The sequence below is a fragment of the Camelus ferus genome, chromosome 2, assembly GCF_009834535.1.
Source record: "Camelus ferus isolate YT-003-E chromosome 2, BCGSAC_Cfer_1.0, whole genome shotgun sequence".
Lineage (NCBI taxonomy): Eukaryota > Metazoa > Chordata > Mammalia > Artiodactyla > Camelidae > Camelus > Camelus ferus.
The window spans coordinates 74,152,387-74,169,020 of NC_045697.1; the positions used below are offsets into that span (position 1 = coordinate 74,152,387).

General features: G+C 39.4%; 1 protein-coding gene across 1 annotated transcript in view; it reads left to right on the forward strand.

Moving 5' to 3' along the window:
- The first annotated feature begins 1,383 nt into the window (after positions 1-1,383).
- The window catches only part of ARHGEF38 (Rho guanine nucleotide exchange factor 38), a 112,913-nt gene continuing 97,662 nt past the window's right edge, over positions 1,384-16,634 (forward strand). Inside the window, 1 exon segment of the mRNA XM_006184617.3 lies at positions 1,384-1,579. Coding sequence (XP_006184679.2) covers positions 1,384-1,579 — 196 coding nt within the window.

Genomic DNA, 16,634 nt, shown 5'->3' on the forward strand with positions numbered 1-16,634 from the left:
CATTTATCTTTTAAGATAATTATACAAATTGTATTCAGCCCACATATCCTGAGTTGGAAAAATCATTTTTAATCTCTTTTTCCTCATTTATAAACCTTGTCTAACGAGAGCTAGCTATGATTCAAACTGGGCGGCACAAAGCGGGATTTTGGCAGTCTCTTTACAATAAAAAAGCGTCTACTTTCCTCCGTGGGGGCTCTCTTCTCTTTAACAAGGGCCTACAAAACACTCTGCACATTCCCAGAGCTTCTGAGGATTTCCCCCTTGAGAAATCTCAGTAAATACGATGACAAACAACTTCAAAAAATTAATGAAAGCCCTTCACTATTTGCCTTTCTCCAGCCCCACCCCCTTTACCCCCATCCTTTCCACTTTCTGCGCGTCTTTTCTCAGTTTCAAACATTTTTTCTTCCTCTTATTTTCCCAAGGTCAGTTGCCTTTTTCGGGCACTCCATCTGCTAAAGGGATGGAGAAAAGATCTTATACAGAAATCACATTCTGACTCAGTTCTTGTTTTCCCAGGGTCCAGGACTTGGGAGGACAGGGTTGGCACCGTGAAAGGACTGATTTCAGACAAGGGCAGTGCGTGGAGAGCAAGAAATCGCAAGAGCTTCAGGCCTCTGTGGCCTTTCCCTCCTCCGGTGCCTGCTGCCAGACCCCTCTCCAGCACCAACCCTTGTTTTCTGAGGAATGCGGATCAGGGTTCGGCGGGTATGATTTTAGTAAACAGTCTCTGAATGCTGTGTTTAGGGGCGGAAGCATGAGTTTGAATGCGGCACAGGAATCCTTAAGACGATTCTGTACCCGCTGTTGTGATGTGAATGCAAATCCTCGGAGCCCCACGCTAGCTCCGCGGTCACGTGTGGGTGAGTCTAGCTGAAAGTCACGCACGCCAGCCCCGTCTGCTCAGGGCAGCGGACCACAGCGCCGTGGCCCAGCGCACCTGTACACACCCACAGGCACACACTCACCCATAAGCCGTAGGTTACACACAAGCGTGCTTCCCCTCCTCCCTGCCTCACCTGGTTCACTTTCCTTTCCCTCTCCCCGCCCCCAAGCCCTCGCCCCACACAATGGATTTTTGTTTGCTCCTGTAGCATGTGAACGCAGTCCCTGCTTTGCCTAGCTCCCTGCAGCAGGTCTCTCAGGTAACAGGTGGCAGCTTCCCCTGTTGGATTCTAAGTATAAAAAAGAATGACCTCATAGGGGTGGAGCCCTGGGACTCCGTGGAGGTGGCAGTCACAGCCAGGTAACCCTGCAGCGAAGCCGGTTAGTTGGAAGGGGGCAGTTAAACTCTTCTAGCTGGTGGCTTTAATCTTCACCCTGAGGCCCTTTAGCAACCAGCCACTGCTCGCGGGCCTCTAGAACTTGCCTCTGCCGCTGATGGAGCCCAAAGAAGTCCCCGGGAAAGAAAACATGGGCACCAAGAAAAAGAATCTACCCTTTCTGAGGTCCAGGCTCTATATGCTGGAGAGAAGGAAGACTGACACTGTGGTTGAGAGCAGTGTTCCTGGGGACCACTCTGGTACCTTGAGGAGGAGCCAGTCTGACAGGACCGAATACAACCAGAAATTACAAGGTAATCGACAAGAAACCAATTGCCCCAGGGTACTGCACACCCAGCTCATTTTCTCCTACTCTTCCATTTGCAAAGAAAACATTTAAGGCAGAGGAGAAAATCTAATATTACCTCCTCTATAAGGAGGAAAATAAGAAATAAGAAAATGAAAGTAAATGGAATTCAGATATTATAGGAGAAATCTATTACATACTCCCGTAGTTAAAGAGCCAGTTCTGAATTATTCCTAATATTGTCTAGTCGGTTTTTTTTTTTTTTTCTGATAGTTTCTCCCTTCCTTCTCCCTCCTCCACCGAATTTAAGAAGTGGGAAGCTCTAGAAAGCAAACGATTTAGAAATCTACAAAAGATAGTTTATGTCAGGAGATAGGTGTGAGATGTCACACCATGAGATCTATCTAGGTAATTGTACTGAACTGTGATTGTGGTTATCTTAAATGAAGCTACAATCATGTCTGTGAAAAATAAGGCATGTTATAGTCACCGGGATGACATAACAGGATTTGCTGAAAATCACATAGGTGTTCATTCCTTTAGAGTGAATTGAATAACATCCAAATATGGTAAGAGATGTTTAGCATGCTTAGATTGAATGACTTTTGAGGAAATAGCTTCAGTTTATTTTGTGATGGTCCTAAGATAATTTGGCACGGTTATTATAACGCATCTTGTTTCAGGCCCTGAATTTCTACCCCTTCCCATCTGCCCTTTCTTTTTCTTCTCCTTTTCTCTTGAAGGTCATTCGTTCTAGTAAACTTCATTTTGATGTGGATATTGTGCAAAGTTTTAAATATCCACTGCAGTACTCGTTATGTGATCCCTCAGAACCTGTCTCTCCCGCTTTGAGGCACACTATGTTTGAACTCTCCTAATCCCACTACGAGTTGTCATTCTGGACTGAAAAACTATGATGAACCTAGAAGGACCAATAGACAAGCTCGCACTTAGCAGGTCTCTTTCCTCAAAAAATGTGCTTGGACTTAGTTATGCAAATTAATTACATTAAATACGTTTAATTAAATGCATTTAAATGAAATCTTTAAAGATTCCTACTAGGAGTTACTGCTTTTAAAATATTCTGATAGCTCAGGATTAAAATGTAGAGTCCAGTCTTGTCCTTAAAGAATTTCTTTAAATGGAGAAACGGGTATTGTTTGAGCTTTGAAATTAATTTTTCTCAAGGCCATGGATACATTGGAAAGAATGCAAATTTTAAAGTCATACACATTTGGTTTCCCATCCTGGCTCTTCTGTTTACTACCTGTAAGACTTTGAGAAAATCACTTAAAATTTCTGAGCTTCAGTTTCTCTATCTGTGAAAGTACGATAATGATAATTACCACATTGTGTAGTTGGGAGAATAAAATTAGGTAATTACATGAAACACCTAGTATATTAGCTGACATGTGGTGTGTGCTCTATAAATGGTCGTTATTTTTAATTTTAGGAATGATGGTTACCATAATGATAGAACAGGATTTGCCCTTTATTAGTCCAAATTTACTAATCAGCTAATCTATTTCAACTCTTTTCTGTCCTTTGATGAAGAGACCACACATAAGAAATTCAGGAAAAGGCCATTACTTTATCTGTAATAACATGTTTTTTCTGTCTGAGATTCACTAATTCAGTATCTTTTTGATCCAGATTTTCCATTAGCAAAATAAAAATGGAAGCTGCTTTTTGTTATTCACTTTCTAAACTTAACTAAAAAATAAGTCTGTGGTCACGAAATACAGAAGAGTTTGTCGGTTACTTTGCGGAAGACCTCAGGCTTCTTACATACACCACTGGATTTGTGGTTTTCCTGTGTTCTGTTGGCTCCTGTCTTTGAAGACAGAAGGAAAGACTCAGGAGTTAATCCAGTGGTCCTAGAACTGTCTCTGCTGGAGAAAAATTGTCAGGGAGTGTGGAGGAGCACAGCAGAGCTGCAGAGATAGGCTGGCCTCCTGATAAGTAACATTCTTCAGATGTAACTCGATAAGATCCAAGTCTGATACCTAATGCCTTATAGACCTTTTAGTATGATTCTTCTGTAACTGCTCTGGCAACAGTAGAAGTCATTTTCTCATTACTGTTTGAAGCAAGCAGTTCTGTGTTTTGCACTCTGGTCTGTCTGATACCCATCATCACACAGATGGGTCCTAAATTACCTTATGAGGTTCTTTATTATTGCAATGCCAAGAGTTTTAACTCTGCCTACCTTGGACCTGGTAGTTCCCTGGGAGGCATTGAATAAAGACCTGAGCTGGTTAGAGCCCTCAGAGAGATGGCCCAGAGAGCAACTTCAAATTATTTAGTCCGTTGTTGTTCAGTGCTGTGTTGCCATTTGCGTTATACAATTCACTGCTCTGTCTCTGGAAGCAAGTTCTCTAGAGTTCTAAGATATGTAAGGTCTTTCTTTGGTGTCCCAGAGCTCACCTCTTAACTATACAGTCTACCCCTTCAATTCAATTTCTGACCAACATCATCTTAATAATGTGAATCCTAAGTTGTAATTAAAAAAAAAAATTGGTACAGGAGGTAAGAGCTACTAAATAAACAGTAGATCATGGTTTTAATGAGCAGATCAGAAACCTTTGTAAAAGATTGTGATCACATCAACATAGTCATTCCTACTAAGCCCTAAGTTGTACAATAACAGTTCGATGCCAGCCTGCTGTTAGTGGCGTCTTCATTCCTTCAACAGACTTGTTCAGTTAACTGGCATTTATTGAATATGTTATATAGTGAGCATAAAACAGAACATGTACCAGGAATTACAACTACAAAATCATTAAGAAAAAAAGTGTCTGACTTTTACTCCAAAGGGGCCTGAAGTCTCAGGAAAAAATAAGACAGGTAAACAAATGCAATAAAGGGGCAGGACAGAAGTAGAGGTGAGGTCAGTGTGTCCACAAGAGGAGGAAATGGTCTATTCAGGGTTGGGCGGAGAGGTTGTGAGAACACATTGCCTGTTCTTTGAGTATTAAGGAACCCCTTCCCATTTACCTGCCTCTATACTCCCTTTAGTGAAATGGGAAGTACTTGTATCAGTAATGTGACATCATTACAAATAAGGTGTGTTCTAGAGTTTGAAGGGCAAATCTTTATAAAAAGTCAAGGCACTTTTAAAGCTAAGTAATTTCTCTCTCAGAAATCAATAGCTGGGTCTGTGAAATAAACTAACAACAGGCAGATTAACAGGAGGAAATGTATACAGGTATGTTGATTTGAATATTATGTGCCAGGGAGGCATCACAGGGAAAAAAAGTGAATATCTCAAAAAAGGTTAAGATTAGAGAGCTTATAAACTATCTTAATAGGGGAAAGGAAGGAGGAATGCGGTCCACTTGGGGGAGCATAAATAACTAGGAAAGATGAATGGGCCCTTAGAAGAATCTAGGGGAGAGGTAAGAGTTGGTGACTATCTGTGCCTGTCCGGCTGTGGTGTCGATTTTTAGTCTTCTGTCCTGTGACAGGAGTCAGTGTTCCCTGGTTGACAACTGAGCTTCCTTTGGAGAATCTGTCTTTAGGTGCAGAGAAAGCCTCTCCCTGCGTTTGCTGCTTTTCAAATGCTTTCAGCTCAAATAAGGTGGCAAAGCAGCAAATTTGGGGGGATATGTCTTGGACTTGAGCTCCTGGTAGTAGAGCTTAGAGTTGATAAAGAACGCTTTAAATATTTGTAAAATTTAGTGCATCTCGTTCATTGACTAAGTAGGAATTTTATCTGTATGGTTTATCAGTTAATAAGAAGTCAAAGCATGTTGAGGTTTGCAATACTCGTTTTGTGATGTGATGACATTCCTCTGATACTATGATAAAACTTGACCTGCTAAATTTTTCACTTTGGAATGCAAATCCTATCTTTGGAATTATTGTGGCAGTCCTCTTCTGGCATGTTGTCGCTGTTTAATAAATACTATCTTTTGGTTTAATTGTCAGGAAACAAAATTACAAAGTTAGGTTAAGCAAACCTGCCCTATTGTAGTAGCTTAATTTCCCACTTCCTTGGGTATCTTGACATGATTTCTTGAATTTTATGCCTGTTGTCTTTTATTTGCATCTCAATAAAACTTACTATACATCCAAAAAACTGAAAACCCTACTCTATAGTAGTGGGTGGTGGTAGTGGTGGTGTATACATTTGCAAATGAAAAGAATGGAATCATATACTGGAAACAAGCAGCTCCTTATCTGGGAATTTCAATAGAATTCTATGAAGTAAGCCTGAATTGTGTCTTAAATGCAGCAGGGAAATAGAGGGTTATGATTAAAAGCCTTTGTCCCAGGTTGTTCTGAACAACTTTTTTCTTGTAATGAGTCGGAGAATAAATGAATACTCTGTGATACCTGCACTGAGGCCCGTGACAGTGAATGTGACCTTGACTGACTGACATCCAGCTCTTAGAAGAAAATCTAAAGGTCATGTCATCTAGTTGCTGCTCTAAGTACACTGAGCCATTGTATGTGAGGGCATAGAAACTGTCTTTCCTGAATGCTTCCTAATGTTAGGTCTCCAATGTCACTACAAAAGCTGTCACAGATTTCTGCTTCTGTCTTTGTTGTGAAATAGTTGATGAAGACATTGTTTACCTCTCTCAGTGCCATCCAGTTTTACTCAAGAAAAAACTCTGGCTCCTCTCAAGAATTAGAATATGCCCCTCTTGTAGATTAAAAAAACAAGCAACTTACTATATTTGGCTGTCTGGAGCTTAGAGTCAATTTTGTACTTAACGCCTGGCCTTTACATTAGCTGCTTTCCTTGTGTAAAAGTTTCTTCCCCAAATCCCTGCAAGTGTAGATTCTCATCATTGGGATCTCTGCTCACTTTCTGGGAGAGTCCTCCCTGACCATCCTTCTATTAGGGGAGGAAAGACTTTTCCATAATCCTTTTAGGTTCTGTGACTGGGACCTGTGAGTGAAACTCCCAAAGGACAGAATAACAGGAGAAAAAGCAATCACATTTTATTTGATGTTAATATTTTTGCATGGCACAGAGGGCTTCATAGGAAGAAGTGAAAATTTCAAAGCAGTTATACCCAGGGGCTTATATACCATTTTAACAAAGAGTGATAAATTGTGGAGATGTGGCAAGACAAAGGAAAGAGGGATTTGAGCTAGGGGTATTAACTTGTGAGAAAGTGAACAGGAAACACATGGGGGAAACTAATGGAATATAAGGGTTATTTTAGTAAGGCTTCTGTATATAGACTCATCTTGATATCAACTCCCTGTTTCTGGTGAAAAGAATTCTCTCCTCTTTCTGATGCAGGAAGGGCATCTTTCTCACAGGGAATTTATACCTTCCTTTTAGGTAGAAAGGGGGAGAGCAGAGGACCCTTCCTGAATCTCCTGTTACTGAACTGCCTTCAGCTCAAAGTAATCAGCATGTCAAGGTGGCATATTTGGGGGTGGTATGTTCTGATCTCCTTCAGTGACCTTCATACCACCTACTGCTCTCTGAAAGGATGCTATTCTATTCTATTTTTGCCCCCTCTCTTCCACTTGAATATAATTCTCCTTGGCGGATAGAGATTTAGTCTTATTTTAACACTTAAGCTGTGCCTGGTATAGGGTAGATGCTCAGCTCAAAGACTACTTACTCAATAATTAAAAAAAAATTCAATGACTGATTACAACTATATTGATCCTTATTGGTATATTGGCTTTTACAGCTCTGTGATTTCCATTTTCCCACTACTTAATTAGAGGCAATTTTTGAGTTAACTCCTCTAATTTCTTTTTCTGTAAAAGGAAAGAATATAAAGAAAAAAAGAAACAAGAAAATAGAATTTCTTGGTCAAAGAAATGAAATCTCAGTTTTAATGAATTGATTCAACAGGCATTTGCTAGGTGTTCATATGTGCCAGATATTAACTAGAGCCTGAGAATATAAAAATCAACCAGAAGCAAACCCAGTCTATTGAGCAAGACAGGCAGTGAACCAATAATTGTAGCCTAAGTGCCTGAAATAAGGGTGCAGGTTGGCTTCCTGGGTTGCAGATTGAGATGGAAATTTGGGTGCAGGAGGTTTATTAGGGAATGTTCTTATAATCACAACCAGGGGAAGAGAGGAGAAGAGCAGATGATGGGGAGAGAGAGAGGTTGCCCTGTGATATGGTCTCAGTGGAAGACTTAGCCAACTCTAAGGCAAGTTCTGAAGATGAGATGATCCTTTGGAGTTGTCCCAGCCATGTGAAGGACCTGGACCCCTATATCAGCCTTCAAGTTATTGGATGGGGCCACCGTGGGAAGGGGGCATGACCTGACAGGTGCTCTCATCTGAGATAATTCCTGAAAAGGGGCTGTCGGCTGGTGATGCTCCCAGCAGTGGGGGCCATGCGCCCTTTATTCCTGAAGGGGAACTGGTCAGCTCATCACAGCACCAGCTCCAAATTAGTGGTTATTATTATATTAGAGACACAAGTAAATCAAATATAGGGATTGTGATGAGAAAGAGTTTGTACCTCTAAAGTGTCAAAACAAGAGATAGCTGAAATCTGAATCCTGAAATCCAGTTTGGATCCTTTTAGCAGCGTGCAGAGGGCATTCCAGATAGAGGGATTAAACATGTCCTAGTATGTGGAACAAAGCAATAAAGCTAGTTTTCCTGTTTGGGCTTCACAGATGACAAAGATGGTACTAATACCAACCAGCATCTGTACTGGGCACGCAGGTACATTACATCACTCCATGCTCTTAACAACTTCGCTAAGAAGTTACTGTCAAATATTTAGGGATAACAAATTTAAGGTTAAGGGAGGTATAAGCACTTGCTCAGTATTACACAGCTAGTAAGTGGCGAAGTCAGAGTTTTACTGAGGTCTCCTTGGCTCCAAGGTCCATGCTTTTTCAAACACCATGCAGTCTCTATTGTCCTAAACTCCAGTTTTCAGTAGCACCTCTTTTGTGGTTTGTTTTTAAGGGATAGACTGATTCTGATAAAATTTTGAACAATACTTAGAAATATCAAGAGACCCTTAAGTTCTATCAGTACTTCACCTGCAGTCTTCAAGTCAACAGTGACCAGCAATAGTTCATGCTTTTCAACAAAATATTTTATGTGAAGTTAGCAAGATACACCGTTGCCATGAACGAGGTGTGTACTTCCTAGATTCCCTAGAACATTCCACCCTGAAGGTACACATCTAGTGATTTGAATTATCTAGTCTTTAAAGCCTGTTCCTCCTCACTAACTCTATAGCACACAGCAGGATGAGGGGGCCTGATGGGAAACTGAGTCAGAGCGTCAAACTGTTGCTCCTCTGCATAATACTCCTCAGTACTTTTCCTTGTTCTCTAACAGTGGTATCCAAAGAGAGGTTCAGGTAGCCTGGGGCATTTTTGAGACAATTCATTATGAAAAGGAAAAGTAAGTTAGTTTTTAGTCTTATCCTTTGGAAATACCTATTTTTTGTGTATTCTTTATAATGTATGTGATATATTAATACTATGCAGGTATTAGAGGTACTTCCTCAAAAACAGTTCAGCTGACACATGAACAAAAACATCTGGGATGAAATTCTGCCACGTGCTACAACAGGGACAAAGCTTGAAGACGTTATGCTAAGTGAAATAAACCAGACACTAAAGTACAAATATCATATGACTCCACTGAAAAGTGGTCCCTGAAATAGTCAAATACATAGACGCAAAAAGTAGAATGGTGGTTGCCAGAGGCTGGGGGCAAAGGGGGGAAGGGAGTTAGTGTTTAATGGGTCCAGAGCTTCAGTTTGGGGAGATGAAAAAGTTCTGGAGATGGATGGGGGTGATGGTCGCACAACAATGTGAATGTACTTAACGAAGCCAAATTGTACACTTAACGACAGTTAACAGGGTAAATGTTATGTTCTTTATATTTTACCACAATAAAAATTAATCAAGTTTGGAGACCCTATGTTATAATATTAAAATAGATATAAGACCTCTCACAATGTGACTCTCTTTCCATCTCTGGCCTGAGGGACCATTTTACTTCCGATTGTCTTGCCTTGATACCTGCTGTTTCCTCAGCCTAGAGTGTTGTGCCTCATCCTGGTTGCTTTATAAACTCCTATTCACCTTTTCAAGTCTTTCTTTCCAAGTTATTACACTCAAGATATATTTAAGTGTCATATCCTGTATACATTTCTCATGTTCATCATTTACACGTCAATGTCTCTTTCACTTGGTTGAACTTCTCAAGGACAGGAAAATTTGTATTTTTAGCACCTAGGAAGAGGTGGACTCCATAATCCTGTTTGTCATGTGAATGAGTGAGTGAATGAATGAGTGAGTAAACAATAAACAGATGGTGTGGCAGTTGTGCAGGGAACATCCAGAAGAGATACCTGGAGAGGCCCTTCCCCATGAGGGGTTCCTTCGAAGCGAGGTCCTAATCTCTTCACCGACCTTAGGGTCACAGCTCCTGAGTGTCAATCTAACTCAGATGAGGGAATTGCTTTTTAGTTTTTATCATATCTCATATTTCTCTTCTTCATATTGTGTTTTCTTGATCATCCTTTACAATTCTGCCATCATTAGCAAGGACATACAAGATCACACAGACCTCCTCCTGGAGGACCTATAGATTATCTTTTGAAATGTCATCTTACATTTTTATAAGCAGGTATAAAGAAATTAAATTATTTTTGTTCTCGGCTAATTGAAGATTCTAAGTAGAGTGATTTCCTCCTTTATTTTGTTAACAAAACTTATACATCAAAAAATAGAAATGATGTATTTGAAAATATTCTCCTAGAGTTTGACTTGCTTGTTAATGTCACACCAGTCAAACATTTAGGATGGTCATTCTGTTACAATGGTGCTACTGGTTTTAAAATATTCAAAACTTAATGGAATATTATTTAAACATTGCAATTATAATCTCATAGAGTGTGTTTGCTTTTTTCTCCTGAGCATTTCTGTGTGGGAGTGAAATATTAAATTAAGATGTGAAATTAGATTTCTTTTAATGAATACATTCTTGGAAAACAAACTCAATATTCCTCTGACGAAACTGAAGATTTGTTATTTTGCAGTTGCAAGAGAAATTGTTTTTACATATTTGATTTTTCATATCTAGAATATAATTAACATATAATTATAGTTGAAATTTTCTTTCAATGAATCGTAAATCAAATAAGATTTTGGATTGAGATAAACCTACCAGAGAAGCTCAGGTCCTGTATCTTTTCTCTACTTATGTTCTTATACATATGTACAAATGAACAACAACAACAAAATAATCATACCAAACAAAGCACTCAAACCACAATTTGATCTGATTTTCAAAATATTCTTCTCTATATGTCTGTGCTCAAACTCTGATAACTTTTCTTGTTCTCTGATTACATCATGTGTAGTGAGAGCCTTTCCAGATATTCACTGTGCGTACTGTGTGCCTAGATACTACACAATTATGCATGCTAACCCTACAGGCATACCATAGTTTGTCGTACTTCACTCTCATGAGGTTTAAGAAGGCATCACCATAACATCAAAGTGCAAGGTGAAGCAGCAAGTGCTGATGTAGAAGCTGCAGCAAGTTATCCAGAAGATCTAGCTAAGATCATTCATGAAGGTGGCTACACTAAACAACAGATTTTCAATTAGAGAAAACAGACTTACATTGGAAGAAGATGCTGTCTAGAACTTTCATAGCTAAAGAGGAGAAGTCAGTGCCTGGCTTCCAAGCTTCAAAGGACAGGCTGCATCTCTTGTTAGGAGCTAATGCAGCTGGTGACTTTAAGTTGAAGCCAATGCTCATTTACCATTCTGAAAATCTTAGAGCACTTAAGAATGATGTGTAATCTACTCCTGCCTGAGCTCTATCAGTGGAACAACAAAACTTGGATGACGGCACATCTGTTCATGCCATGGCTCACTGAATACTTTAAGCCCACTCTTGAGACCTATTGCTCAAAGAAAAAAGTTTTTTCAAAATATGACTGCTCAGTGACAACACTCCTGTTCACCCAAGAGCTCTGATGAAGATGTACGATGAATTAATGTTGTTTTCAAGTCTGCTAACACAACATCCATTCTGCAGCACATGGATCAAGGAATAATTTTGACTCGCAAGTCTTATTATTTAAGAAATACATTTCATAAGGCTATAGCTACCATCGATAGCAATGCTGCTGACGGATCTGGGCAAAGTAAAAGGAAAACCTCTTGAAAGTTTTCACCATTTTAGATGCCATTAAGAACATTTGTGATTTATCAAAAGAGGTCAAAATACCAACATTCAAAGTAGTTTGGAAGAAGTTGATTCTAGCCTTCATGGATGATTTTGAGGGGTTCAATATTTCAAGGGAGGAAGAAACTGCAGATGCAATGAAAACAGCAAGAGAACTAGAATTAGCTGTGGAGCCCGAAGTTGTGACTGAACTGCTGCATCTCATGATAAATCTTAAACCTATGAGGAGTTGCTTCTTACGGATGAGGAAAGAAAATGGTTTCTTGAGATGGAATCTACTCCTGGTGAAGATGCTGTGAAGGTTGTTGAAACGACAAGAAATGATTTAGAACATTACATAAACTTAGTTGATAAAGCAGCAGCAGGGTTTCAGAGGACTGACTAATTTTGAAGGAAGTTCTACTGTGGGTAAAATGCTATTAAACAGCATTGCATCTATGGAGAAGCCTTTCACGAAAGGAAGACTCAATCAATGTGGCAATCTTCACCATTGTCTTATTCTAAGAAACTGCCACATTCATGCCAACCTTCAAACATCACCCTGATCAGTCAGCAGCAATTAACATCAAGGCATCAAGGCAAGACCCTTCATCAGCAAAAAGACTACGACCTGCTGAGGCTCAGATGATGGTTAGCATTTTTTAGCAATTAAGTATTTTAAAATTATGATATGTGCATTTTTTAGACATAATGCTATTATACACATAAAAGACTACGATATAGTGTAAACATAATTTTTATTTACTGGGAACTAGAATTAGCTGTGGAGCCTGAAAAAAACAATCTGTGACTCACTTTATTGCAGTATTTGCTTCATTGCAATGGTCTGGAACTGAACCTGCAATATCTCCTCGGTCTGCCTGTATACATGTATACTTCTGCATGGATTGCTCTTTTGTATATTCCTTTTGGAACCTGTGGCCTACAATAATTAAGCTGATTTAAAAGAGTCTGTTTCAACTGGTCATGAAGAAAGGCAACCTTCCATTTCTCTAAAATGTATAAAGTTTGGAGAATGGTATACTCTATATCTAAATCAGCATAATGGTTTTGGTAATAGAGAGGGGGAAAAAGCAATGACACTCAGATAATTTGTCCATAAATTACTTTAAGTTTATCTTTACCCTGAATTCATGCACAATTGGCAAATACCTATCTATCTATCTATCTATCTATCTATCTATCTATCTATCTATCTATCTATCTATCTATTTAAAAGACAAGATGGGGCCAGTCCCCACTCCCATACTTGACTTCCTGTTTTCTAGGGTTCTGCTCAAAAGTCCCTTATTCAGGAGGCCCTCTGTGACTTCTCTCTATGCAGTAGTAACCACTACCCACCGTCTGCCTTCTTTTCTTTCATAGTGCCTTATCACTACCTGTCATGCTATATATTTCTTTGTTAATCATTTTTTTGTTTCTCTCCCATCGCTAAAATGTGTTTCATAAGAGCTGATGTTTTTCTCAGTTTTTTCATTGCTGTATTGCTGGCATCTAGAAAAAGGATTTCTCAACATTGGCACTAGTGACACTTGGGCTGGCTAAATCTTTGTTGCGGGGTGTTGTCCTGTGCATGGCAGAATAGCAGCAGCGTCTGTTACCTCTACACAATAGATGCCAGTAGCCCCCTCATCACCCGATGGTGACAATCATAAATGACTCTAGACATTGTCAAATATCCTGGGTGTGTTGGAGGAGGAGGCAAAATTTGGGGTTGAAAACCACTGATCTAGAGCAATGCCTGGTACAATGACTGCTCAGTCAATATTTGTTAAATGAATGAACAAATGGATAAAATCACTATGTCTCCTCCAATCAAAATTTTGCATTCTCCACAATAGAACCATTACAACAGAAAAATTAAATACAGAGAGGAATTTCCCAAGTAAAACTCATTTTCTAATCAGGGCTTAAAATTTGTCCTCTTTTACTCACTCTTATTAAAGACTTCATATAAAGACATTTCCTGAAAGTACCCATTCATTTAGCTTCTAATTGTTTTGGCAGCACTGTGCTGATCACCATAGGAGCCTATACATTCAAATCAATGCCACTTAAGCATTTTGCAAGCCAGGTAAGCTTTGCTGAATTCCCTTTTGAAATCCACTTCTCTCCTTTCTGCTGCAATTAGCAGTCAGAGGGAATAAATCACATGCCCTTCAAATGAAGATAAAATATTTCCCTGCCCCAGTGTGTGAGCTTTCAAATTCAGAGCAGTGGAGGGTCTGCTCCTCCATATTTTCACTTAATACTTCACTGGCTCCTCTCCAAAACCTGCCTGACATGCAATTATTTTCAACCTATTTCACAGAAGGCCTGCTCCATTCATCTTTCTGTGGGTCAGATTTCCACTGAAACTGATACACGATTTTACTGTGTGAAACTTAAATCTGTAGGGTTCAATGCAATGCTAAGCCAAGGTTTTTGAGGTTTATGGGGGCAGATACGAAATACAACATGGAGGGGGACAAAAGAGCATGTATAATCATATTGGGGGGCTGGTAGTGATCTGTTTGAAATAAAACCCTAGGTATAATAATGAGTATTTATACTATATGGGTAGAAAGGGGACTGCACGGGGAGGGAGGAGGAGATGATCAGAAGACCAGAACTGAGTTTCTGACTCTGTTATTTAAGGTAAAAGACTTACCTTCTCTAGAAATTAACTTCCTTGTCTGTATAATGAGACAGAACAGGATAGACTTTATCACCTTAGCTCCCCTACCTGTTCTTTCTCCATTGTTCTCTATTTCTTTAAATGGCACCACTGTCTCATTAACAGTCAGAAATCTGAGAGTCAGCTTTGACTTTGTTTCTCCTTTTTCCCTACACTGATTGCTCATAGTTCATGCTAATTTCTTCGTCTAAATTTCTCTTGATCTGTTCAGTTCTCTCTATCCTCTCGGCAACTAGACTAAGCTTACATGCCCCCAATCTCTCCCCTAGCAACTAGACCATCTAGTTTCATGGCCATTCCACTGTCTCCTTGCCTTCAGCCTTGTTCTCCATCCTCTTACCCGAAAGCTGGTTTTACTGAGGCCAAAGTGATCTCATGAATACAATCTGATCACATCGCTCACATATTTAAAAATTCCTCCTTGACTTCCCAGCGTTCTTAAAAATTCCAGATTCCTTAACAAGGGCTTCAAATTCTGTTCCCTGATGATTTCTCTAGACCCATCTCCTTACCACAACTTTAACCTTTGTGCTTTCATCACACTAAGCTTTTTTTAAATCTGTTTTTGCACCAAGACTTTGGACAGGCTGCAGCCCCCTCTACTCAGGACACCTGCCCTCCTCTCTTCACCTCGCTTTCCCATTTCCTCTGTGGGTCTCTTCCCCAGCGGGCCTGGCCTCTAGGCTGCACTCTGCTAAGAGCAGGTCACAGTGTGTCATAATCATATCTGCACACCAGTTTTTAAATATTGACTGATATTTTAAATTGCAAAGTGATCTGTTTGCAGAATCTTTTCTAAGTAATTTTCTCCTCAGTCATTTACAGTCGTCTCATTCAACTCTAAGTAGAGCAGCAGTGTTTTGGCAACTTAGATTTATCAAATCATTCCAAAGCATTAAAGCTGTTTTCATGGAAACACACACACTGTTTTATTCTCATAGATCATCAGTTTATGTAAGTTTAAATTAAAATAATGTAATTACAATAAGAAGTACAACTGACATAATCAGGTTTGTTGTGGAACACAACTAATTCTTGGAAGAGATACAAGTTGAGTATTCACTGGGTAAGGGCACAGATATCAGTTGTTATGTCTTAGGGGAGGAATGGAAAGTACTGATTTATCCTGTGACTTTAATAACCCACCTTACTTCCAGATTATACATTTCTTGACAGAAAGGACCATTACCATTATTTTATTCACTTTTACATACCAAATGTAAAGCATAGTACCAGCTCAAGCCCAGAATATAATTTAAGAAATTGATATTAAAGTAGGTACAAGATTTCTTTAAAAACTATGGAATTCATAACATTGCTAGCTTAACTTCAAATTCTGATATTTTTCAATTCTTATTTAATTAAAAACATATATGGTTGTGATGAAATTAGGAATTAGTTCAGGGTCAGGTTCTGGTGTTACATTATCCTTGTCTTCTCCACAGTCAAACGATTCTCCAGGTTCCTTCACAAATAAGTGTTGAATGCTGTACACGTGCTTACTTGTCTGGTCTTTGGGGCATCGAGTCAGTGTGACTCGGTGTTGGTAAGCAACAGCTTTAAGCGAAACCTTAAGCTTGGTACATGGCAACATATCTCCAGCTCTCCTTTATTAAGAGACATGTGAGATTTCAACATTACAATGGAAGTCAAAATCTATGATTATTTATTGGTAGCCATTGTTAAATAATTACAGCTAGGGACCTTGTTCCAAATAAATAAAGACCTGGAATGTTTAAAGTAATAATAAGCTATGCATGTTAGGACATATATTTTATTTTAGCCACTTCTTGCTTTTCAACTTTTTTTTTCAACTTGAGAAGCACAACATTTTCAGCGAATTTCTCAGAAACTTGCTTGCGTTGGTGATTTAGCTTCAGGGTAATGGAAGAAAATCAGATTTTTAAAAATTCAGGGGCTTATATTATGCCAAACAGCACACAGGGGCTATATCCCCACCTCATTTGAATTCAGCCTGAGTAAGATGAGAGCACATCAGGCCTAGTATTGAACCGACTTTGTAGAAGTCCTTGCTGTTTTATGCTTTTTTCTAGAGCAGGTCCGGAGCCAAGAAGGGTCATTTCCTGATGGATGCTCAGTTTCCCCTCCCACCCTTGGAACTTCCAAGGGGGGAAAAAGAGGAAAAGCAGGTGCACCATTCAGCATCAGGTGTAGGCAAATGGCAAGTCAGTCATGGTCATGAAAATAACGACTGAC